Raw genomic sequence first — 27,915 nt, 5'->3', positions numbered from 1 at the left:
GAAGTGGATGAGGCGAGCAAATTATAATATTTTTTTTTTCTAAGACAACTCCAGCTGCCATTTTAAGAAAAATGATTCATTACCACGAAGTGCGAGGAAATGTGGCTTCATGGCGAATCAAATTTTTCCTACAATTTGGACCAAGTTTCGCTTCGCTCAACACTAGTTCTAATCACGAGCCTCCATGATGTGTATGTATATGAAAGAAAGAAAGGAAAGATGTATGTATTTTGCGTTCTGCAAAAAACGGATCCGCAAAACATACGGATGACATCCGTGTGCATTCCGTATTTTGCAGAATGGAACAGCTGGCCCCTAATAGAACAGTACTATCCTTGTCCGTAATGCGGACTATAAAAGGACATGTTCAATTTTTTTGCGGAATGGAAATACGGACATACGGAATGCACGCGGAGTAACTTCTATTTTTTTGCGGGCCCATTGATGTGAATGGTTCCGCATACGGTCCGTAAAAAAAACGGAACGGACACTGAAAAGTTTTTGCAGCTCGGATACGGACCCATTCACTTCAATGGGGCCACAAAAGATGCGGACAGCACTCCGTGTGCTGTCCGCATCCATCGCTCCGTTCTGTGGCCCCGCACAAAAAATATAACATGTCCTATTCTTGTCCGTTTTGCGGACAAGAATAGGCATTCCTACAATGGGCCGCCCGTTCCGTTCCGCAAATTGCGGAAGGCACATAGGTGGCTTCCGCTTTTTTTGCAGATCCGCGGTTTGCGGACCGCAAAAAAACGGAACGGTCGTGTGCATGAGGCCATAGATAGATAGATAGTTGAAATGCTGCAATTGGTGAATAAACAGATCCATTTATTTCACATCATCCAGAGTGCTGCCTCTCCTTCTATTTATACTAGATAGATAGATAGATAGATAGATAGATAGATATTAGATAGATAGATAGATAGATAGATAGATATGAGATAGATAGATAGATGATAGATAGATAGATAGATATTAGATAGATAGATAGATAGATAGATATGAGATAGATAGATAGATAGATAGATATGAGATAGATAGATAGATAGATAGATAGATATGAGATAGATAGATATGAGATAGATAATAGATAGATATGAGATAGATAGATAGATATGAGATAGATAGATAGATAGATAGATATGAGATAGATAGATATGAGATAGATAGATAGATAGATAGATACTGTGTCTCCATACATATAAAGCCCCACTCTGTGACTCACTGTGACCGCTCTGTAATATGGTGTGTACACACTGGGTAAGACACACCTGGATATAAGGATTATCACATTCCCAGATTCTGCTTTGAATCAGATTGGGACTTGTATGATAGACGGGATAATATTTTCCCATACAACCTGGAGGAATGTAAAGTCACCGCTGAGTCACATCACTGGATTAGGCACTGCTCGCTTATTCAGCACCTGCACGCCAGGGCGATCCAGTCTATACATTTCACATCTAAACGGATTAATAACCCTCACTTCATTTAAATAAAAAATGTAAACATAGTGAAAAATTGGAAATATAATAAATGTACATTACCACAAAAAAAAAATAATCTTAGTCTTAGGGCTCATGCACGGAGACCTTAGGCCTCTTTCACACGGGCGTCGCGTGGTGAGGGCCGGATAGGATGCGGATAGGTGCGTTCAGGGAAAATCGTTGCGTTCTTCAGTTTTTTTTCGCGCGAGCGCAATGTGTTTTGCACACGAGTGATAAAAAACTGAATATTTGGTACCCAGACCCGAACCCGGACTTCTTCACAGAAGTTCGGGTTTGGGTTCGGTGTTCTGTAGATTTTATTATTTTACCTTATAACATGGTTATAATAGAAAATAATAGCATTCTTAATACAGAATGCAAAGTCTAATGTCAATTGAGGGCTAAAAAATTATAAAAACATTACTCGCCCCATCTACTTGATCGCGCAGCCGGGATCCTCTTCTTTGTTCTTCTTGAAAAGGACCTGAAGTACCTTCTATCTTCATTCAGCAGGACCTGCACTGACGTCACATGGTGAGCGCGATGATGTCAGCGAAGGTCCTTTTGCAGGTCCTTCAAGAAGAACAAAGAAGAGGATCCCGGCTGCGCGATCAAGTGGATGGGTCGAGTAATGTTTTTATTATTTTTTAACCCTCAATTGACATTTGACTTTGCATTCTGTATTAAAGAATGCTGTTATTTTCCATTATAACCATGTTATAATGAAAAATTAAAAAGTAAATGGGTTCCAGGGTCACTCATCCCTCGTCCGTGAAAATCGCGCCGCATCCGCACTTGCCATTCCTGAAGCGCGTAGCTCTAAAATCCTCAATAACTACGTACATTGACAAGATTCCTTAAACTATGGTTCACGATCAGCGCCAAGAAACGGACCAAATGTCTATTTTTCTGGTTCTTTGATTAAAAGAAAGTTCATGGTTTCCAGTGGTAAAATGTGGCAAATGTATTCAAGACGGGAGTCCATTTTTTTGTACATGCTTAGAGGATTTCACCAAATACCTTACGTTATGCCGTATGCTCTGTCTTGATAAATTTTGCACAATTTTTGAAGATTTAGCTCCATACTTTCATATAATACAATTGATACGGTAAATCCCCCCCCCCCCCCCACACTTTATGTCTATAAAGATTAAAGTATAATTTTTATGAAATTATATTAATGTGATAAACTCAAGCTACGGTACATACGGTAAAGATTGTCTCAATATTTGTATGGCTGACCTTAAAAAGTAAAATCTAATTAAATTATTTTTTTTATTCACCTTTAAAAGGGCTTCTGTCACCCCACAAAAGTCATATTTTATTTTTTGGATAGTTACATTACTTATAGCGCGATATAGGAGAATATAATCTTGTCACTTACTTTGATGCGGCCGTTTCTTTAGAAAACAACGTTTTAGAATATGTAAATCCGGTCTCTACCAGCAAGTAGGGCGTCTACTTGCCTGTAGCCGCAGCAGAAATCCGCCCCCTCGCCGTGTTGATTGACAGGGCCAGCCGTGATCTCCTCCTCCGGCCGGCCCTGTCAGTATTTAAAAAATCGCGCGCCTCTGTTCATTCGGCGCAGGCGCTCTGAGATGAGGAGGCCCGTCTCCTCAGAACTCCCTCAGTGCGCCTGCGCCGATGACAGAGAAGACGTCATCGGCGCAGGCGCACTGAGGGAGTTCTGAGGAGACGAGCCTCCTCATCTCAGAGCGCCTGCGCCGAATGAACAGAGGCGCGCAATTTTTTAAATACTGACAGGGCCGGCCGGAGGAGGAGATCACGGCTGGCCCTGTCAATCAACACGGCGAGGGGGCGGTTTTCTGCTGCGGCTACAGGCAAGTAGACGCCCTACTTGCTGGTAGAGACTGAATTTACATATTATAAAACTTCGTTTTCTAAAGAAACGGCCGCATCAAAGTAAGTGACAAGATTATATTCTCCTATATCGCGCTATAAGTAATGTAACTATCCAAAAAAAAAAAAGACTTTTGTGGGGTGACAGAAGCCCTTTAAAGGGCATCTGTCAGCAGTTTTGTACCTATGACACCGGCTGACCTGTTACATGTGCGCTTGGCAGCTGAAGGCATCTGTGTTGGTCCCATGTTCATATGTGTCCGCATTGCTGAGAAAAATTATGTTTTATTATATGCAAATGAGCCTCTAGGAGCAATGGGGGCGTTACCATTACACCTAGAGGATCAGCTCTCTCTGCAACTGCCACACACTCTGCACTTTGGTTGACAGGCCCAGGTGTGATGACATTTTCACTGCCTGGCCCTGTCAGTTAAAGTGCAGAGGGCGCGGCACTTGCAGAGAGAGCATGAGCCTCTAGGTGTAATGGCAACGCCCCCGTTGCTCCTAGAGGCTCATTTGCATAGATTAAAACATCATTTTTCTCAGCAAGTGCGGACACATATGAACATGGGACCAACACAGATGTCTTCAGCTGCCAAGCGCACATGTAACAGGTCAGCCAGTGTCATAGGGACAAATCTGCTGACAGATGGGCTTTAAAATAAAAAAATAAAAAATTTAAGAAAATGCAGAATTTTTTGGGCAATTGTTGAATTATATTTGCTCCTATTTTCTTTTGAATGATTTTTCTGCACCAACGTAGTAGATTTCCATCTTGTCTTACAATACATAGTCATGGGAGGATTCAATGAAAAAATGACTTAGGTTTTCAGGAGTGAATGAGTCTAAGGGGTTACTCAGTATTTCCTGAGGACGGAGCTTCAGTATGGGACTTTAACCAATCACATTGCTTGTTTCAAAGACAAAGGCCTCTTGCACACGGCCGTATGGCTTTTTCAGTATTTAGCAGTCCGCAAAAAACGGATCCTTAAAAAATATGGATGAAGTCCGTGTGCATTCCAGTTTTTGCGGAACGGAACAGCTGGCCCCTGATAGAACAGTACTATCCTTGTCCATTATGCGGACAATAGGACATGTTCTATCTTTGAACGGAAAAACTGAAATACGGAAACGGAAGACCTTCTGTTTTTTTTGCGGATCCATTACAATTAATGGTTCGGTATACGGTCCGTACACAGAACGCAACAAAACGTAATGCAAAAAATAGAACGGAAAAAAACGTTCGTGTGCAAGAGGACTTAAAGCTCATTCACATGAACGTATTTTCTTTTCGTGTTCGTTCCATTTTTTTTTGCGGATCGTATGCGGAACCATGCATTTCAATAGGTCCGCAAAAAGTTACTCCATGTGCATTCCGTTTTCGTATGTCCGTATTTCCGTTCTGCAAAAAAATATGTCCTATTATTGTCCGCATTACAGACAAGGATAGCACTATTCTATTAGGAGCTGGCTGTTCCGTTCTGTAAAATACGGAATGCCCACGGACGTCAACCGTATTTTTTGCAGATCCGTTTTTTGCGGACCGCAAAATACATACGGTCGTGTGAATGAGGCCACATTTATAGGAGGTCACATTTATCAAGCCAATCAGAGGTCAGCTTGTAGGGGAAGCTGCTAGGTCATATATTCTAAAAGGTTGGAGCCACTAATGAATGCTTATAACTAATGTATCTTATCTTAATATACAGATAATATCCAGTAAAGGTTACATGAAGAAAAAAAATCTTCAATATATTATTCTGTGGAAAAAAAAACCATAGAAAAAGTATTTTGGTGACAAATTACTTTTTAAAGGGGTTGACCCAAGGGTCTTGTATTTCTAACTTCCTGCATTTGTCTGTTATTGCCAGGGAAAGTCTCAACCTTTAGGAGATTTTCCCTGCAGCCACTGGAGGGGAAATCTAGTATTACATGCAGAATGGTCAGTTGAATGGCCGTCCATGGTAAGCATGCATGGACAGGGTCCACCACGATTTCACAGCACACTTCATAAGAGTATTGTAGGCTGGAGACCCTACTTTATGACATCACTAAGGCCTAATAGGACAGTAGGTCAACCTCTTCAATTATAATCATTACATATACAGCAGTGGGTGTGGAATCACTGTGTCAACCAACAGATTTGATTTTAGGCTAATCCTAAGGCCATTATCTTAAGCAATCCCCTGGTATTCACCCTTTAACCCATGTACAAGAATCTGGACTTTGCTGCAGGGAAACCACCAAGCCACTACGTCCTGAAGTAGCTGGCCCACGGAGGACATCAACACCGGTGCAGAGCACCGAGGGGACAGACAAAATCGTAGTCACGTAAAGGCCGAGGTCAGGGCAGGCAGAGTAGGTGCAATATGGTAAATGGTCTGAGGTCAGGAGCAAAGAGCCAATGCGATTCCAGTAAATGGGCAGAAAGTAGTTACACAGGCACACAACAGAACAGCACACCTTTGCAGGATCTAGCAAGCTATAGAACCTATTGCTCAGGCACCTTCCCACAGTATCCCAAATTGGCAACTATTGGCTGCTGGGTCTGCTTTGTGCCACCAGGAAGGCTATGGCCAGCCGGCAAGGTCTCTCCTCCTTTGTATGTATGTGTGCTCCCTCTATGTCTTAAGGGAGCCAGCCCACATGCACCCTATAGGCATAGGAGGAGAGACCATCCCAGCAGGCCACAGCCTGCGTTGGGGCACAGAGCAGACCCAGCAGCCAGACTCACTAGGAAGTCATTGCCGCCTGGTGAGGTGAGCGGAGCCACCACTGTAACAATAAATTGTTGGGTCTATTTATATTAATTGGTGTATGCAATACATCCACTTAACTGGTTTGGTGGTCAGAGTCAAAAGTAGAAGGCTCTGTTCACTGTGCAGTTACCGGCAACAGCATACTGTAGCTCAGCCCCGATTCAGTTAAATGGAAGCTGAGCTTCAGTACCCCAACATAGCCACTACACAGTGGATGGAGACTTCTGGTTCCATCTACTGTATAGTTTTCAGTGCTGTAACCTGCCCAAAACAGCTGATCTGTGAGGTGGTGGGTGGCTAAAAATATCAAAATACTTCAAAAGTACATTAACAAAAAAAATTATTTTTTTTGCAATAGAAGTTGGAGTTAGACACATAGATGGTAAGCGGTTGGATGGGGACCAAAATGGGTAAGGATGGTCCATATAAGTGTAATTTAAGATACTATGACATCAATAATAAAAATAAAATAATGTCGCACTAGAATGAGGGGGGGATCCACCAGAGGTGCTCCCACTCACAGACAACACCCGGTCTGAAAAAGTGGAATAAATATAAAATAAAAGTGGGGCACTCTCTTAAGTAAAGGGATCTTTATTATAATGATATGTATAAAATTGCAGTAGAATTAATATAACAATAGACGGACAATAAAATTAATAGTCAATAAAATTGATGCAGGTAGCAAGTAAAACAGAATTACAGTCCTATTAAAATTGTATTAAATAACAACATATAAATTGATCCCAAAATAAATAGATTATTCCATTATTTTCACTCTGGTAATAGTTCATTCATGTAACAATTCAATTGATGTTATAATTTGTTTAGATGTCAGAGTTCCCAGATATAGCCAGTCTCTTCATAGACTTCAGTCTGTGACTGAATACAAAGTTCTCCTGTTAGGGAATAGTAGACTCCACTTCAATGTATCTACAACATTGTTTGCGTATGGTAACTAAAGTTCAAGACGATGTAGCTGTTCGCTAGTTGCTCAGTGGAAGGGGTCAATACTATAAATCCCCGAAACGCGTCTGGTACAAATTTCCCCCCTAAAGAAAGCAAGGCCTGTGTAACTCCGGAGATCTGGACACTGCTTTATGAAAAGGACTTTTTTCAAAACTCACCAATTGTGATATCAGAGACGCCAGAAACACGTGGACCAAACAAATCCAAGTGGCGCCAAGATTTGAATCCAAGCAGCAACCCTTGAGACCGGGACTATAGAAACTAAACGTGCCGAGTCGAGGGCTCATCGTCCAGCCAAAAGACCTCCGGGTAAGATTATACTGTCCTTATAGCGATCGCTTGCCGAAATATTACAGCGGGACGCCGCTGTACTCATTAGTAGCTTTTAACATCACTCGCAACTAGCGAACAGCTACATCGTCTTGAACTTTAGTTACCATACGCAAACAATGTTGTAGATACATTGAAGTGGAGTCTACTATTCCCTAACAGGAGAACTTTGTATTCAGTCACAGACTGAAGTCTATGAAGAGACTGGCTATATCTGGGAACTCTGACATCTAAACAAATTATAACATCAATTGAATTGTTACATGAATGAACTATTACCAGAGTGAAAATAATGGAATAATCTATTTATTTTGGGATCAATTTATATGTCGTTATTTAATACAATTTTAATAGGACTGTAATTCTGTTTTACTTGCTACCTGCATCAATTTTATTGACTATTAATTTTATTGTCCGTCTATTGTTATATTAATTCTACTGCAATTTTATACATATCATTATAATAAAGATCCCTTTACTTAAGAGAGTGCCCCACTTTTATTTTATATTTATGACATCAATAATGTCTAAATGTCCCTCCCCCTAGGAGCAAAATTAATATGGAAAGCAACAAGGTGGGAAAAAGATACAACTGTTGTGGCTACCTGTCACAGAGCATCATGGCTCCTGACTGAAAAACACATTTATGGGACAATTAGAAAAAGTAAGAACATAATATTTTTATTTTATTTTTTTCTAATAAAGCCTTTCTTTCAGGAGAGATGGAGTCATACAAGTAAGAGTAGCCTTTCGGGCAGATGTCTTGCCAATACTAAAGGCTGGTGAGATATCTACCCTTCTCAATCACCTCCACTGGATCTTGTCATTGCCAAGTGATGTTCCAACATCCCACCACGTGTGATACTGAGCATTTCCTATAATCAACTTATCAATGTATAGCCTGATACTGAGCCAAATCATAAATCAAGTAATTGCCCCATGATCAGCTGATCATTGTAGGTTCCAACTACTAGCTTGAGAAAGCCATAGGGTAATATTAGATCAATGGCGGACCATAAAGTTCATGGGTGGGACAAGTCCACCTGACTTGGAGCTCCTTCCTTAACGGCTCACAATTACTGTCATATGTCCTAATAGCACATATGGACACGTGTTGTTGGTAAAATCACTAATTCAGACTTGGACATAAAACCACAGACTAACAATTGAATAATTGTTATGGTAGACAATTTCAGTGTGTATAGTAAAGTCCTATCTGATCCATGTTGGTTTCTAGTGGTTTCTGGGTCAAATTCCACCACAAGATTTGTTTTAAAAAATACATTTTCAACATAAAAGATTTATCCGTCAATTCAAGCATAGACTAGCTTTTTCTTTTTAATTTAAAAAATGTATACAAAAACAAAGATAAATAAAAACAATAATAATATTTGTCTCAATTACCCAAAGCTCTTGGCCTCAGTTGCTAAATCAAGTCCCCCGGTACCAGGATGAGCCAGAACTGCATCACCGTAAACTAAGTGTCTGCCTTAATACATTCATATTCCAGATTTCTAAAAATGCATTTACAATGTAATCATGCGAGAAACACTATTTAAACAGCAAGTGCAAAGCAAACTTTATGACTGATAAACTGAATTACACAGGCATAATTTGATTAGCCATTTAGCACAGCATTTTCCCAATCTACCCCTGAAAAATCAGACAGCAAACTGGAAAATATCGCTCTCGTGGAGAGAAAAAGTCTTAATTTTATGTGCAAAAAAAATCACATTCAGATAAATAAATGTTTTACTGCAAGGAAAGTCAGAAAACTAATTTTTATAATTACCAGAATAAATTACAGGAAAACAAAAAAAATAAAAAATTATTCTGTAGGGATTTTGAGGTTACCAATGAAAACAAGTCTGTGTAGTTGAGAGAAGCAGTTTCTTCTATGGTAAATAAATCTTCCTGTGATCACTTCAGTTCATGTAACCAAATAGTAGTCACCGAGAAAGTAAGTCCATAGGTTGCTAGGAAACCTGAACCATCACAGTTGATACTACAAGAAACTATGTAACACAAATTACCAGTGGGTATGGAACCAATGTGTTAACCAAACAGATGTGACTTGGGGCTACTCCTAAGGGTGTTATCCTGGCAGTCCCCTGGTCTTCAGTGTTTAACCCCCCTACAGGGATCTTGAATTCGCTGCAGGGGAACCACCAGGCCGCTGCCTCCTAAAGTAGTCTCTGTTTGGTTTACAGCTAACCCACAGGAGTCAAAAGACACTGGTGCAGAGCACAGAGGGATCAGGCAAAACCATAGTCAGGGACAGGCAAGGGAAGGCAGAGTATGTGCAATCCGATGGACAAACTGAGGTCAGGGAGGTAAGCTCAGGGTCAGTATGAAGATCAGGCCAACTTCATGTCAGACAGCAAAGGGGTCAAATCTGGAAAACAGGCAGAAGTTGGTATACAGGCAGTCAAACATATAACAGTATACCTTAGCAGGACACTAGCAGACTAGAACATATTGCTTAGGCACCCTCCCACAGAGAAAGGTGCCTTACGAACCCTAAGCCCGCCATTGTCTGGCCCTTTAAGAGTAGACTGAGAGAGACTTAGCCAGCAAGTAGGCCTCAGCCTGCATGCAGGGACAGAGCTAGCCCAATGGCCGCGCTGGGAAACTAAGAGAAGCAGGCCCGCACCGTCGGACCCAGAGTGCCAGAGTGGTTGAGCACAGCAGTGGTGGGCATATCCTGATGCTGTGATAGTACTTTCTAACTGCAGCTAAAATGGGTACTATTTAGAATTTTTATAAAGCTTGTTCCTTTGGGTTCAATTAAAGGCGTTGTCCAGAATCGGAAAAAGTAGATTACTTTATCCCCTTTGTCCATAAGCTATGTCTCATATTGCACAAGTGTTTGGGATTGAGTTGCAACAGCAGACATAGCCCAAGGACAAGCATGCTGCTTTTTCAAATCCTGGACAACCCCTTTAAGCAAGTAGATGTATTAAAACTTAAAAAAGCACATCTCTATTGTGTGGAAACAGGAAAAGAAAAATCTGAATGTAGTGAATTGTATTGTAATGGCTATCGACCAACATTTGTAATGGAATCTTGATCTTCCATTATGTAAAACAACGTTCATCCTCACAATGTCAACTTGTCAACTGTATTTTTGGCCAAACTTCAGACCATGACCAATACATCCAAACAGTAATTAGTGGCTAAGACACAAAACTCAATTAATACAAGCACTGAAGGGCTGCCAATATTAGAAATTGAAGGGATTGTCTAGCGACCACAACGCCTTGTCCGTATTCCCTATTAGAACATATGGACACCATAATGGGTGTCCTCTGCCAGATAGCAGAATTGTTAAGAAAAGGCTTCTCCTGCTCTGCTATGTAACCAGGGGCTTAACAATAGGGGGTGGCACCAAGGCTCAGGTGCTTGATGGGAACAAAAATGATACATGATAGGTTGGGGCCCATTTTACAAATTTTGCATTGGGGCACAGAAGTTTTAATCTACACCTTTAAAACGTATATACACATGAATAAAATACCCAAAAAGTTAACATGATTATTTTTAAAGTTCGGATTTAGACAGATTTTTGTTAAATATTTAGAACTTCAAAAAAATCAAGCAAATCAAGCACATTGGTTATTACCAGCCTGATAGTCCTTAGGATTGTACTGTATATACATGCTTCACCATTATTCATTCCTACTGATTTCACATGATCTTAAATCAAGTGGTGAAAATTGTGGGTTTTTTCAGCTACATAATGGCCAAACACACCAAAGAACTTATATCATGTAAGGGACAAGAATAAAATTACCCTACAGTCCCCCAATTTTTTTTGTCAAAAATAAAAAAATAAAAAAAAACTGTTTAGTACTTCTCCTTTTGAAAATTGTTACAAGAAGGAAACGGCAATATTACAATGAATTCCAAATATAACCTATTAGGAACCATGCTTCACCAGTTCATGACGCGTTGCTGTGATTGCACTATTTACAAGTTTCGTCATCTGCTTCACCTGGTAATGGAAAAGGTGGGCAACTGGGCACAGTCCTTGTGACAATATTTTGGAATGTAGCCCATTTTACAGCCGCTACAGTTTACAATCATACCTATTTATCAGTAAAACTGCTATCCACACACATCAAAAGCTTTATTTTGTGCTAAGCATCAAAAGATCCTAGTGTACAAACTGGCTGAATACTGCCTCATCCAATTCTATGCCAAGCACTACCATATTTTTGAGATGTAGATTTCTTTAGTAAATTAGAAAATACATGAGGAATTTCTTTTAAAAAAAAAGGCTCAGTTGGGCACAACTGACCTTCTTCACCAAGACTTTGGAAGCATACATTATGTACAGTGCATTAGAAAAGTCTTCAGACCCTTTCACATTTTTTTCAAATTTCAAATTTAATCCCCCCCCCCCCCCCATCATTCTGCACTCAATGCCCCATAATGAAAAGGCTGAATTTTAGAATTTTTTTGCAAATGTATTCATAAGAAAAAGAACACAAATTTGGCATGGGCAAAGTATTTAGACCTTTTGTTATGACACTTGAAATTTAGCTCTGGGGTCCTCCTATTTCTCTTGAGCATCTTTGAGATGTTTCTGCACCTTGATCAGAGTCCACTTGTGGTAAATTGGATGTGATTCAGAAAGACACCCACTGTTTATATAATGTCTCACAGATAACAATGCATATCAGACTGAAAAACCAAGCCATGAGGAGAAAAGAACTGTCTGTAATGCAAATATAATTGTATGGTGGCATAGATCTAGAGATGGATACAAAAATGTCTGCTGCACTGAAAGTTCCGAAGAGCACAGTGGCCTCCATAATTCTGAAATGGAAGAAGTGGAACAACCAGGATTCTCCTTAGAGCTGGTCCCCCCCCCACCAAACTCAGTAATCGAGGGAGAAGAGCCTTGGTAGGAGAGGTGACCAAGAACCTAATGGTCTTTCTGGCTGAGCTTCAAAGATTCTGTTTTCAGATAAGAGAAATTTCCAGAAGGTCAACCATCACTACAGCACTCCACCAATCTGACTTTTAAGGCAGAGTGGCCAGAAAGAAGCCTCTGCTCAGTTAAAGACACATTAAAGCGTACCTGGAGTTTGGAAAAAACACTTAAAGGACTCTCAGACTGTGATTCTGATGAAACCAAGATTTTACTTTTTGGCCTTACTTCTGAGAAAACTAGACACTCATCTCCTGCCCAATACCATCCATACGATGAAGCTTGGTGGTGTTAGCATCATGCTTTTGGGGGTGTTTTTTTATGAATGGAGCAAAGTACAGAGATATTTTTTAAGGGGTTATCCAGAAAAAATTATTTATGACTTATCCTCTGGCTAGGTCTTCAATATCAGACCTTCCGGGGTGCGACACCTGGGACCCCCGCTGATCAGCTGTTAGAAGATGCCTTAAGCGCCGAATCCTCTTCCTAGAACACTGACATCACTGTACATCGATCATGTGGCCTAGTTGCAGCTCAGCCCCTTTCAAGTCAATGAAGCTAAGCTGCAATACCAAGCACTGCCACTATACGATGTACAGCTCCCTGAACCAGGACTTGGACCCCGCTGATGTTATCATGATGACCTGTCCTGAGGATAAGTCATCATTATCTTTTCCAGGATAACCCCTTTAATGAAAACCTGATCCTGAGCACTCTGGACTTCAGACAGCCAAAGGATTCACCTTCCAACAAGACATTGACCCGAAGACAGTGGTCCCTAACCTTTTTTTGTGCCAGGGACCGGTTTCGCACAAAACAGTGCTACAGCCAGGGAGAAGGAACACCCAGGGAGAAAAGCTGATGTCTCCTCCCTGGTGTTCCGATGCTATTACTTAGCCTACAGCGCGGGAGAATTTAACAGGGGCCACAGCGGTGCAACAGAGCAGCGCCCAGAAATAATAGTAAGTGCAAGGACATCCCTGCATTAACCCCTACACCTTCTGCTACTTAGTTTATTATGTTTGGATCCATAAAAGCTCCTCTTTAAAACCAGCACACTCCAGTAGACCAGTACCAGATGATCCACGGCCCGATACTGGTCAACGGCCTGGTGGTTGGAGACCTCTGCCCTAAGCAACAGCCAAGACAGCACAGGAGAGGCTTAGGGACAACTCTGTGAATGTCCTTGAGTGGCCCAGCCACAGCCCTGACCTGAACTCAGTCGAGCATCTCTAAAGACACCAGAAAATGTCTGTCCATCAACGGTCCCCATCCAACCTGACAAATGATCTGCATAGAAGAATGGCAGAAAATCCCCAAATCCACATGTGCAAACCTTGTGGCATCATCCCCAAGAAGACTGGAGACTGCATCACTGCCAAAGGGGCTTCAACAAAGTCCTGGGTAAAGGGTTTGAATACTTATGTGCTGAGTAAAGGGTGTGAATATTTATGTCAATGCAAGATTTTAGTTTTTGCTTTTCAATAAATTAGCAAAGATTCCTAACATTTTGTGTTCACTTTCTCATTATGGGGTATTGAATGCAGAAGTATGGGGAAAAACTAGATTTTTTAAATTTTAGCAAAAGGCTCCAACATAAAATGTGAAAAAGTGAAAGGGTTTGAAGGCTTTCTGAATGCATTGTAAATACCACATGGCCAATGCCATCCACATTAATAATCCAGTGCACGCCAGACCACCGACCATGAAGAAAGTTCCAACTGAATTTCTTATATTGCCTGTAGAACAAGCTTTTCAATTAATGTCAACATTGTTGGCAGGGATTGCAAAATGTGAACCCCCACAAACATCCTTAATCTCTAAAGCACCACATGATATGTTTTATATGGACACTCATTAATTTATTAACTCCATGTCACTACCCACCAGTACCCAGTGTTCTTCTTTATAATACACACCCTATATTTCACTCTACCCATCTCCTTAACATATGTGCAGTTCTCGATGCAGGACAAGCTGGTCACCCTATGAGGCATACAAAACCCTTGGCTCCTACAGCTTCTCTCCTAGCTCAGTTTCTCGCCTCTATTACTTATTTATCTGAGGGTTTATTTTCAATTCCCAAAAAATTGCCCCCTCTCTGGTTCTGGTTGTGGCCTAAGTGGGTTGTACACCTAATCTGCCTACTTTTGGTTCTGTCTGACTGAGGGCTGTAAATGGTTGAAATGGGGCATCAAACCTATGAAGTCTGAGTTCACAATGAGCTCCTTTTTGGTCAATCTAGTATACTGGGTTCCTTCTTTTTCTACAAGCCTTCCAATACAATTTCAGGATACCCACATCAAATAGTTTTGTCCCCGCAAAATGCAGGCCCTATCCAGTTAAGCCAACTATACATGGTGACATTGTGACATGATGTGGTCTGTGAATTGGTAACCTAACATCTAAGTTAGGTCAAGTGGAACATGAATGGTATCTCATCAGAGAAAACCCCTTTCAGAAAGTGTCCCTAGCTAATAGCCCGCTCTTAGCATCCCCATCAACTAGTAGTCATCACAGGGGCAATGTAGTATTACATTGCTTGAGTCCACCAGAATGGCTTACTGCTCTCCATTCTGGCTCATAGCTTGAAGCCCCAATCAAGGACTCCCCCTATATCAATAGGGGCGGTCGTCATGGGTCAACCCCTTTATATTTCAAGCAAAAGTTCCTTCTATGGGCAGTTAGAAGATGTCCATGGATATCTTTCGTCCTTTTACATAATAGTTTATATTATTCATTTGGTTTTATGCTGCTTTTTATGGTAGTATTATGTTGTTACCATCACCGGAACCATCCTGATTCTTCTATTATAACATGATGGATCGTAGGCTTTATACTAGACAAATCGAAGACACTGCGAGCTGATGTTTTTCTTTTCTTTTTTCCATTATCCTTCTCAGTTTTTTTTTTTTTCAGCTGTACTTGTTGTGTTGCATGTATCAGAGCTTTCATCAAAAGAAGATGAAAAGGAGCCATGGATGGCAGTGATTCACTCCTTCCCCATTGAGCTTTTATCACATCTGCTTGTCTCGAGTCATCTAAACATCCTTCGGCCAAGGTGGGGTGGGGAGTTATGCAAGATCACTTTTGATCAGTGTACGATGGGGGATATCCCAGTAAATCCTCATAGAGGCTCCTAAATTGTGACATAGGGGCCAATACTGGAATGCTTCCAGACCCTCAATCACTATGTTGATGACACTTTCTAGACCTCACAAAAAAGACCTAAAATCCAGAGATTTCTTGAGACACGGACTGAGGCTTTGTTGAATAATTCCTTGTCATTTCCATGCCCTGGGCCTCCGAAGCCGTTTGTCTTATGCAGTTGGCAAAAAAATGTAAAGAACTTTGCCGAACTGTCAAAAGTATATAGGCAAACGCTTCACCGGCAAGTGACTTTCCTATAACGATCCTGTATTTCCTTAATAAAAGCCGATGCTTTAATTCAGATGCCTATATCCATCGTCTTATATAAGGGAAATATGGCTCCAAAATGCGAAACTGCCCATCAGCGAAACACTGGCAGAGCAGGTTCACTGCTCCCTACCTACCACTACGTGCACCATGGAAAATTCATCTCTGCTATACCTGAATTATGCTTTCAGAATAGGTTGATCAGCTGCATTCCAGTGTAACACAACAGCTTTACCTGCAGCCGGATACAAATGACAAACTCAGCCCGACTACATCTGTAATAAAGGCAGTCAAGTATAAACACTGCGCCAAATTAGTCACCTTCTGAAATTACCTATTTAAGCTCAAGTTTAGCCTCTTCTATAACACGAGCTAAACGTAAGAAGAATATTCTATCTCCCTTTTTCTTTCCTGTGAAAAACTGCACTATGGAAGGCGCAAATACTGGTCAACCACAAACATGGTGGCGTGCAAAAGTTATTCCATGTACTGACTGATCGCAGTACTACAAATGATGATGATAGGTGGAAAAAGAGATAAATAGATAATATATAGAAGATAGATAGATAGATAGATATGAGATAGGGAGTTAAGAGATAGATAGATAGGAGATAGGGAGTTAAGAGATAGATAGATAGATAGATAGATAGATAGATAGATAGGAGAGATAATTAGATATAAGATAGGGAGTAGATAGATAGATAGATATGAGATAGATAGGAGATAGATAGATAGATAGATAGATAGATAGATAGGAGATAGATAGATAGATAGGAGATAGATAGATAGATAGAAGAGATAATTAGATATAAGATAGGGAGTAGATAGATAGATAGATATGAGATAGATAGATAGATATGAGATAGATAGATATGAGATAGATAGATAGATATGAGATAGATGGATAGAAGAGATAATTAGATATGACATAGATAGATATAATAGATAGATAGTAAATGCACTAAATAAAAAAATAGTAAAAAATAATTTACCATAGATAGATATGAGATAGGGAGTTATTGGATAGATAGATAGATATAGAGAGAGATAGATAGATGTGAGATAGATGGATAGATAGATAGATAGATATGAGATAGATAGATAGATAGATATGAGATAGATATAGATAGATAGATAGATATAGAGATAGAGAGATAGATTGTAAATGCCCTAAATAAAAATTAGTAAACATTATTATACCGTATATATATATACTTCATATACTACTGGATGTGAAGGACACCTCTGAGTAATTACAAAGTATCCTTAAAGCAAAAACCTGTCATAAGATTTTGAAAGCAGTCAAAACCTATGACCATGAAAACCAATACAAAAAAATTCCAAGAATGCGACACATATATATATTTTCTTATTTTCAGCTGCTATCTCCTCAAGAACATCCCCAGACTTATAAAGACCTGCAATTTTTTTAACATTTTTTTTCCCAAAAATATTTCCTACCATAAAAACCAACAAAAAGACACAGAAATCTAAATAAAGCGCGTAATCCGTTTTATTCATTATTGGTGACACATGAAAGCGACAGAATGTAATAGGACGGCGATCGCTGCAGAGGGTGTAGAAACTGACTATAAGAGTTTATATCAACAACATATGTGTACTGCAGGCGGGAGGGGAAGATTTTTTTTTTTTTTTTTTAGGCGAAATAATTCCTTGGCGAGGTTGGATTGTGCTGAACACCTGCAAACATCAAACACAAACTGCTGTTTCTTTACTGGGCTGAAAAAAAAGGGCTTTCATGTGAGAAAATGTTCCATGGGAATGTGAGGACTAGGACTCAAGTTACATTCGAGCTCTCCTGCAGACCAGACCCCTTATGTGGACAGCCAGGAGAAGCAGAGGGTGGAGGTCCTAGGTGCATCTACTTTTTACAAAATTGTCAATAAGACCCAACCTCTGCAACCGTGAACAGACTACGAGCCAGGAAGCATAAATGTGAAATATGACTGCGCACTGCGAAATCTCTAACCGGGGAGCTTTAGTTGCAAAAAAAAAATTTTCCACCCTCTTTTTTTTTCCCGAACGCAAAATTATTCCTAGAACACAAAAAATATATATAAAAAATAAATTTAAATTAAATACCCCAAAGGCATTACATAAAACTGACATCTGCTCCTGTCCAATCTTTCACACTTCTACAGCTGAAAAAGTCGTACAATGGTCTACGCCGCACCTGTCCAATAATAAGGTGGGGGGTGAGGACGGATATATTCAGCTACCCGCTAACACACAGGTTATGGCGACCATGATTTCCACATGCCATGTATCGTGCGGGTCCCTCGCACTCCCACACAATCGTAGAGCACAACTGACATCCATGTGGTGTGCGTAGTAACAGACGTGAGCGGTCTAACCACGGAAGGCAGCAGAAATTCTTCTAGATTACTAGGTACTGATCATGGCTGTTATCTGCATTCTACCATAGGCCGAGAAGAAGCCAAAAGCCTTTACCATAGGCAGCATCCGGATATATCTGTCTAAAAATCTATCAATTATCTATCTATCTACCTTTGTGTCTATAGATCTAATTTCTATCAGATTATCTATTTATCTATCTATCTATCTATCTATCTTGTATTATCTATCTCATATCTATTTATTATCTATCTATCTCATATCTATCTCCTATCTCATATCTATCTATCTCCTATCTATCTATCTATCTATCTATCTATCTAATATCTATATATCCATTATCTATCCCATATCTATCTACATTTGTGTCTATAGATCTAATTTCTATCAGACTATCTATCTCAAATCTACCCATCTCCTATTTATCATCTATCTATCTATCTATCTATCTATCTTATATCTATCTATCTATCTATCTATCTTATATCTATCTATCTATCTATCTATCTGATATCTATCTTTCATCTATCTATCTATCTATCTATCTATCTCATATCTATCTATCTTATATCTATCTATCTATCTGATATCTATCTTTCATCTATCTATCTATCTATCTATCTATCTATCTATCTCATATCTATCTATCTATCTACCTCATATCTATCTATCTATCTATCACCTATATATCTATCTATCATCTATCTTTCTACATTTACCTGACTATTCAGAAAATTTCCATCTGCCATGTTGATTCTATTGCTACAGTTACAATTCCGAGCATACCATTACTTAAATCTGTTTTCTGCATAGTATCTATAGACACCAACATGAAATGAATGGTCAGCCATGATACAATTACTACAGGTATAGACGAAAGAAAACCTCCACACATTCTGCTGATATGCAGTAATAATACGACCGCCCTGTGCCCTGGGGGGCATTCTGTAATTCTACGTGTAACTTTACTGCTAAGAATTTGCTTTTAAGTTTCCAAACTGGAAATGGGTATGAAAGTTCATGTAGCGAGTAATATTTCCTCAGTTCATTTGCAGTAAAGAGTTGATGACATTCAATCCCATGATTTCAAATTATGACGAGCCTCTACGACTATCTACAGGCGATGTGCGGGTGCCAGTCACTTTAAAACATTGCAGCTGTTAGATTTGTAGAGTGAGGAAGGGGGGAGTTAGATCTTTTGTGTATTCCATCCAAAAACCTTACACCAAAAAAAGAGGTGGTGGTGATGGTGGGTGGTGGAATATGTATTTTTGGAAACAAAGAAATGTTATATGTAGACAGTCTGTGCCCAGAGCCTGGTGTGTCATGTAGATTACAGCCAGCTATTTAGGTACCTCTGGCACTGGATGCCAATCTGTGCATGACAGAGCCAAATTGTCTGAAGCAACCTCTGATCCACCAAATAAAACTTTCCATTAAAACGCAAAACACAAAAAAATGACATAAAAAAAAGCCAGCCCAAAAGAAGTAGCCAATCGACTCTGACACATCAATAATATCAATATATTTTTTAAATAAAATATGTAAATATTCCAGCAAATAAAACCAACATCATTTTAAGCTAATGTCACACCTTGACCTGATGACCAATCAAAAACCAGTATCCCATCAGACATGCCAAAAAAAAAAAAAAAAAGCAATCAAACTGTCAAAGTGCAATGGAAAAAAATAAATAAATAAAAATAAAACACGTTTTACATACTTGGCCCGGTAAAATGTCCACTTGCCAAAGACGTTGGTCCATTTTTCCCACTGCTGACAGGAGGGGAAAACATCTGAAACAGACAGAGCAGAAGAAGTTGAACAGAACTTCATCGTCCACCCAGACGTCAAGACGAGAACATTTCAGAATATTTTTCGAAATTCATTTCCAAAAAAATGTTTCCAATTCTTGAAATAGGAATTGACTAGGACTAAAATTTCCAATGTGATCATTTTAGTGGATTTTTAGAAAGATAGAAAAAAATTAGAAATTTAAATGGCGGAAAATACATTGGAATAGAATGACAATCAAAAGGTCAAACCTTTCGTAGAGCTTCACTATCTCATCAATGACAGTGACACTATGTAAACATCCACTGCGTGAAACTAGCATGTAATGCACACAGCAGAAGGAGACAAGTCACCGTTCTGCAAAGGGAAAACATTTTTTTTTTTTTCTTCTATTATTTAGATTCTAATTGGTTTTTCCTATTCAACGTGTCTGGTGGATACGCACCTTCCCTGAGTCACACATGCAAAAAAAAAAAAATCTAACAAATGAAAAGTGCAAGAGGAGAGAGGGGCTGTAATGTGCCTGGGGCTACAGATCTTGTCCAAACTTCCGAAAGCCATCTCTTAGGGAGGAAATTCTTTCGCCTAGGCAAATAAAGCCTGAGGTCCTAGATGCTCATTCCAATCCACGATGATCTCTGAGTCATGCAATAGTTTCACCCAACGCATACATAACGCCAAAAACCATACACATACATGTACATATAGACATACTGTAGAGAATACCACCCAGCTGCTAGCCCTGGTTCCAAACAAGTGGGACACTGTTGGAATCCAAAAGGTAATAATTTTTTTTTTTCCTTCTCTTCCCCCACACACCCCACCCCTTCCAAGTAAACAAAAAGTACATGAAAACCTTGCAAGAAGACACCTGGGGATAAGCATTTTACTTGGTAATTACAAGAGATCAACTCTGGTCCCCTACACAGAAAGACAAGCGAGTTTTCTTCTAGATGAGTGCCAAGGCAAAAGAAGACAGCGAGAGAGCTGCGAGGGATGGGAAACCGTCCAGAACGACACGACTTCTTTTGCAAACACCACAAGCCAATAAAAAAATAAGTAAAATAAATTAATGAAATGGGGGGGAAAAAAAAGAAAGAAAGGAAACAAATCCAATCACCGTGCAGAAATAATAAAAAAAGAAAAGAAAGAAAACAAAAATTTCAAAAAAAATGCTTGCAGGCAAAAGAAAAACAATGGCAACAATGTAACAAAAATAAGCTTTGCATATTTACCATGGAGTTCCAATGGCAACAACTCAGGTAACACAGAGTTTGCTATGTTTTATTATGGGTTGCTGATGTTGTTTTTTGTTCCTGCCGCTCAGCTAGTAGTAGGATTTTTGTTATGTTTGTATTTTTTGTTGTTGTTGTTGTTGTTGTTTTGTGTTTACAGCTGTTGTTTTAATTTCCACCGTGGGTTCTTACCGCACTGAAATCCAGTAAATCACTCAGTTCTTTGTCCGTCCCTAAGGCAGCCATTCGCTGTTGGTGATTCATTTTAGGAAAAGGAGACAGGCACCTAGGAACATTGGCTTGCAGTCACTAGGGCCTGTGCATCAGGAAAGGGTTAATTGCCCCCCAAAAAAAAAAAAACAACAAAGCCTGGAAGCCTGAAAAATAGCACTATTCTGGGTACCCAATCCCAGACCCAAATAGTGCTGTTTTGGGCTGAATTCTGCTCAGCAGTGCCTGCTCTCAGTCCCCTCCCCTCCTCCCCCCCAACTTGTGCAGGGCTTGGGTGGGCATGGCTACTTACTGCTTGCAAGGGGCGAGTTTGTGCTTGCTCCTCCTCCTTCTTAGCTCCCTCCTGCCAATGATTGGTGCCAGGCTCCAGCACAAACAATAGGGGGGGAGCAAAGTGGGCCAATCCCCCCCCCCCCTTCCTCTTGCAAACTTCTTAGTCACTAGGAAATGTCCAGCTCAAGTTCAGGTTTGCAATGACCTCCAAGATGCAGAAGAAGAAGAAGAAGAGATGAAGAAGCGGCGGCGGCGGCAGCAGCAGCAAGAAGAAGCAAGAGTTGAGTGTGTTGTGTCCTCTTCCCCTGGCTCAGTATGTGCTGTGTGCAGGCATCAGCTAGCTGAGAGGCTGGGAGTGGAGGAGGAGGACGAGGGGGAGGTGGGAGTGGAGGAGGAAGAGGAGGAGGAGGAGGGGGGGTTTGGAGAGATGATCCCCCTCTTGACTACAGCAGCAGCAGCAGCAACCTCCTGGCTCGTCTACTAGGATGCTAGTAGCTACAAAACCCCTTCAGTTTGGCATGGCACCCCTCAACCTGCTCCTGGACTTTGCACTGCTCTTGGATAAAGGCTGCTTCTTCTGAAATTTTTGCAACATTTTTTGTTAGATTGTTTCATTTGCTTTTCTGGAGTTGAGATCAGCTTTTGCACAACCCGGAGATTTTTTTTTTTATACCCCCCCCCCCCATTGCACTCACTTCTCTCTTTGCCAGTGTGGAGTATAGCTAGACTTTCAGGATTTAGAGGTCTATAAGGACTACGCTCATTGTCCTAGATGTAGCAGCGCCTAATTTCTCAGCTCTTGGGTGTTGCTTTCATTATCCGAGTTAAGATAAAGCGATGGAACCTACAGCTCTACTAAATCTCACGCATATGCATTGCATGGTGATTTTAATGCAACTACTGTGCATTCTTGGCGAAGGGAAGGGGGGGGGACTACAACTCCCAGTTTAGCTGCACCTGGTCTGGTCTTCCTGTAGCAGCTGCACAATCGTAAGCCCTTTCTAGGAAGCTGCTTTGTTAACTCTTTCATGCGCTGGAGCCAGTTATTTGAAGTTGTTTGTAATTTTTCACACTTTGTAGTTGACCCATATCCTTGACATTTGCAGATCACCAATGAACGTGTTAAGGCTGCAGAACATGGAATAGCATGTGTGTATGTCGTATGAACACACACCCACCCACCCGGGCTGCGCCCCCCTCCCTTTCTGTATCTTGGAGGAAGTAAGCTTAGGAGAGGAAAAAAAAAAAAACACAGCACAGCCTCTTTAAAGACACCTGCAGCAAATAAATCCTTGCTCTGAGACTGGTCGCTTAACCCTTTGCTTTCCAAAGTCTGCTGTTACATTTTTGTTTAACTTTTTACCTGTTTTTGTCCTTTTAAAAATAAATAATTCTAACTTATTTCTTAGTAGACCATCGGGACATGATGCATATCATACACGGTGTATGGACCTTACCTAAAAACAATATCTTATTATATAGGACAGCAGTAGAGATCTGCACCCCGGCCCATAATATATCCATCTATATACGAGATCCGAAAAAACTGCAGCTGGTACTTCAAAAATATTGAAGCCCTCCAGCAATCCAGATTAGGCTACATTGTGAAATACTGTCATTAATATATATTGGGTTTTGGTCATTGAGTTTTTCGACATCGCCGAAATTTTTGGTACATGACCCCCATATTTTTTAATAATGAGAAGGATCCGAAATGAGTTTTCTGTTGAGTAACATGAAGAGTTGCCATACACAGGGGTTCCTGGGTTAGAACACTTTCACAGTATTGTATTCTACTATGATAAAAAATTATTATGGATCCAATTTGGCTAAATTCAGTCCAAATAAATTTGAAAGTGCCGCAATTGTCCCGAAAAGTCATATAAGACCCTCTGACGTCTCCTAAGACTGTATCCATCGTTTTAAGATCATTAACACTAAGACAGCATTAGAAATGTCAAAGTGACAGTGACCCATTTTGTTGGCAGATGCCTTCTTCTCTTTCTTCTGAATATCAGCCAATCATCTTGTGTTGACAGAGACTATATGAACTTGACACAGGCCGACAATATGTAGAGTGGCACCTATAGCCTGCTGATGGTGTTGGGAAGAGCAGCAGCAACATTGCTTATCCTATATGTCGCTAACCCTTGGCTTTAATGTTGAAACAAGGCCAAATGACTAAACAGTCCATGAAAACATAGGAACCGGGGTGCCGAAAAATGGCAGCAGGTGCTCTGGACTGATGAGTCAAAACTTGGAATATTTGGCTGTAACAGAAGGCAGCTTGCCAAAGGCCTGGAGAGCAGTACAGTAATGAGTGTCTCCAGGCAACAGTGAAGCATGATGGAGGTTCCTTACAAGTTTTGGGCTAGAGTTGGAGATAAGGTCAGGCTTAATGGTGTCCTCAATGCTGAGAAATACAGGCAGATACATATCCATCATGCAATACCTTCAGGGAGGCATTTGATTTTGCAGCAGGACAACGACCCCAGTAAGCCAATGTTATTAAAAACTATCTTCAGCGTAAAGAAGAACAAGGACTCCTGGTAGTGAAGATATGGAGGTTCACAGAGCCCTGGTATCAACATCATCCAGTCTGTCTGGGATTACATGAAGAGACAGAAGGATTTGAGCAAGCCTGCATCCACAGAAGATCTGTGGTTAGTTCTCCAAGATGTCTGGTGCCCCAATTGCCCAAAAAGTCATGTCAGACCCTCTGAGGTCTCCTAGTACTGTATACAACCACTTTCTTTTGAGATCTTTAGCACCAACACAGCCTTAGAAATATTAAAGTGACAGCGACCTATTTTGGTGGCAGATGCCTTCTTCTCTATCTTCTGGCATGTAAAATGGTGCCTGCTTTTTTTGGGCGGCTCATGCAGGATGAATCACAAAGGTTTTGGATTTGTCGAAATTAGCATCTTTTGGGAAAATTGTAACGAATACATTTCATGTAGAATTGATTTATTTGTCTCTAAAATATCAGCCAATCTTCTTGTGTTGATGGGGACTATATGAACTTGACACAGGCTGACAATGTATACAGAATATAGGTGTCACAAGTGGCATCTGTATTCTGCTGATGGTGTTGAGAAGAGCAGCCGCAACATTGCTAACCGTATATGTCGCTGTACCCGAACCCCAAAAACTATACATATTACACACTGTATAGTTTAGAACAAAGTCCAATTTATTTCTATTAGTATGGGAGATTCAGCCCGCACAACCTTGTATGCAGGTGCAGATTGCTATGGTGAAATACAGATACAAACGCAAAAACACAAAATGCAATCGCACACTGCAACCAGCACTCTGCCCTGCCTTTATGCTGGATGTTGAATGAGGCATTGGTGTACATTTTGGCCAAAGCGTAATAAGCCACTCACCACGTCAAGGTCGCCTCTATGAGTGGTCCCTAACACTAGTTCCTACCTTTTATGGGCCATGACAGCCACACAAAGTCCAGGGAGCGCAGGTACAGCATGCATGCCAGGCACACTCTGCTTTTAACCCTGTCCGGTGCCATTACAGCTTTCATCGGATCCAGGGATGCAAGTACCAACATGCATGCTGAGCCCACTATATACTTCTCCTGGAGCCTAATGGCTACTGGTAGGTGCTATATAAGCAGACTCAGTTTTATACTAACTTTAAAACCAGCCTCCAGGGCAGACTAATTGGTCAGGTGTGCATGACTGCATGGAGATCACCACGCCTCCAATCTATACTATAAAGAAAAAAATATGTGCAGATTCAGCCCGCACAACCCCTAGCAGGTGCAGATTGCTATGGCGAAATACAGATACAAACGCAAAAACACAAAATGCAATCTCACACTGCAACCAGCACTCTGTCCTGCCTTTATGCTGGATGTTGAATGAGGCATTGGTGTACATTTTGGCCAAAGCGTAATAAGCCACTCACCACATCAAGGTCGCCTTAATGAGTGGTCCCTAACACTAGTTCCTACCTTTTATGGGCCATGACAGCCACACAAAGTCCAGGAAGCGCAGGTACAGCATGCACGCCAAGCACACTCTGCTTTTAACCCCGTCCGGTGCCATTACAGCTTTCATCGGATCCAGGGATGCAAGTACCAACATGCATGCTGAGCCCACTATATACTTCTCCTGGAGCCTGGAGGCGTGGCGATCTCCATGCAGTCATGCACACCTGACCGGTTAATCTGCCCCCTGGAGGCTGGTTTTAAAGTCAGTATAAAACTGAGTCTGCTTATATAGCACCTACCAGTAGCCATTAGGCTTCAGGAGAAGTATATAGTGGGCTCAGCATGCATGTTGGTACTTGCATCCCTGGATCCGATGAAAGCTGTAATGGCACCGGACGGGGTTAAAAGCAGAGTGTGCTTGGCGTGCATGTTGTACCTGCGCTCCCTGGACTTTGTGTGGCTGTCATGGCCCATAAAAGGTAGGAACTAGTGTTAGGGACCACTCATTGAGGCGACCTTGACGTGGTGAGTGGCTTATTACGCTTTGGCCAAAATGTACACCAATGCCTTATTCAACATCCAGCATAAAGGCAGGTCAGAGTGCTGGTTTGCAGAGTGCGATTGCATTTTGTGTTTTTGCGTTTATTTCTATTAGTAGTTGAATTAAGTATGCGGAAAAATTAGGAAAAAACATTTAAAAAAATAGAAAAGAAAAATGTGATGCCTTTCCCCCCGAAAAAATTTACAGATGTGACTTGGATAGAACTTGAAAGTTATAGTGCCAACAACTATTTTTTGGCCTACAGTCTCTAAGCCCCAAAAATATTCCAGTCATTAAGCATTAAAATAATCCTAAAAGGAGCCTGTGGGCAGGAAATTCACTGGTAAACCAGGCAAAATGTCTTGTAGGGCTAGCTCAGCTTTTAATTCATTAGCAAATGAGCAGTTAAGTGCACGGAGGGCGGGCCTAACCCAATCTGTGCACCCTTTCTCCTCCAGGTTTTCTGCCAGCTCCTCCCTCTCCTTCTTGATTGACAAGGTCAGATGAGACGATTAAGCAGGAATCAGAACCTTGCAAGTCAGAAGGAGAGGAAGGGGCTGGAAAAAGAAGGGGCAGGAGCATTGGTGCACAGAATGACTTAGGCAGCCCCTGATGCATCTAGCTACCCCTTTACATATAGATTAAAAGTGCTTTTTCACCAGAATGAAGCAACAGATCTCTAAGCGAAAGGTATTATTACATTCAGCTGAGCTCACCCTACAAGACATTGGGGGAGATTTATCAGAGACCGGCATTTTACGATTGCCGGATGGTGCACCTTATTAAGTGCATCCTCTGGTAGTCTGTGCACTAGAATGAAATCTATGTCAGCTTGGTGCTGCCTTAGATTTCTGTCTTCCTTTATGCCCTAAAACAGGTGCAAATGAAGATAAATGTGTTGTGCCCACTGGCATTGCTTACTCCCTACCCCTTTTCAGAAAGGGGTGAGGGTAACACAAGTTGCATTTAAAAAGTTTTTTAAATCGTGAGGGAGATGATAAATCTCCCCCATTGTTAATTTTTTGCTGAGCATTTTCCTTTAATAATAAACATAATAATATAAATAACAAACAAAGTAATCTTAAGGATAAACATAATAATAAAAATATTTTTTTTTTCTTACATCCTTCACTTTTCTTCTTCCATGAAGTTTCAGAAAATATAATTGTGGAAATTTGTTATGGTGATGCATACAATCAAAACATTAAAAGCCAAAAAAGACATCTTTGAGTCCGAGTGAAGTGATATAATTACTATATATTTGTATGTATAGCAGGTTTGGAGTAAAATGCTACAAAGTAAAATTGGTTTAAAAAATATTGTTGTTAATAGTTTATTTTTATCAATTTACAAAATGCAAAGTGAATGAACAAAAGAGAAATCTAAATCCAATCAATATTTTGTGACACCAGATTTTACCTTCAAAACAATATTAAATCTTCACAAAGTAATGGATTTTGGAGGATTATAGTCAGATGTATGATTAACCAGTTATACCAAAAAGGTGATAATGATCTTCATTTTTATATGTAGGATGAAACAAAGTCATTAATTAAAACAGAAGCAGCTATATAGGAGGCCTAAAACTGGGTGTGAAACAACAAAACTCTACTACAAGGGTGAGGTTGTGGAATACACTTTCATGTCACAGGTCATACATCTTGTCAAGACTGAGCACAACAGCAAGACACAAGGTGGTTATACTGCATCAACACCGTGTCTCCCATGCAAAGATTTCAAAGCAGACTGGGG

At 40.5% G+C, this 27,915-nt stretch overlaps 1 protein-coding gene across 10 annotated transcripts in view; it reads right to left on the bottom strand.

Annotated features, from left to right (window-relative positions):
• TCF4 (transcription factor 4) overlaps positions 1 to 22,766 on the bottom strand; it is a 374,657-nt gene extending 351,891 nt beyond the window's left edge. For 3 of the 10 annotated variants that reach the window (XM_044276361.1, XM_044276362.1, XM_044276366.1), the window contains exons 1-2: positions 21,359 to 21,681; positions 19,861 to 19,933 (exon numbers count right to left, since the gene is read on the bottom strand). In XM_044276361.1, the coding sequence (XP_044132296.1) occupies positions 19,861 to 19,933; positions 21,359 to 21,430 (145 nt within the window). In that variant the 5' untranslated portion in view covers positions 21,431 to 21,681. The other 7 variants (XM_044276370.1, XM_044276364.1, XM_044276369.1 and 4 more) reach the window with 7 other exon arrangements.
• Positions 22,767 to 27,915: the final 5,149 nt, after the last annotated feature.

The sequence above is a fragment of the Bufo gargarizans genome, chromosome 1 (assembly GCF_014858855.1).
Source record: "Bufo gargarizans isolate SCDJY-AF-19 chromosome 1, ASM1485885v1, whole genome shotgun sequence".
Lineage (NCBI taxonomy): Eukaryota > Metazoa > Chordata > Amphibia > Anura > Bufonidae > Bufo > Bufo gargarizans.
This window is presented reverse-complemented; position numbering and strand designations above follow the sequence as displayed.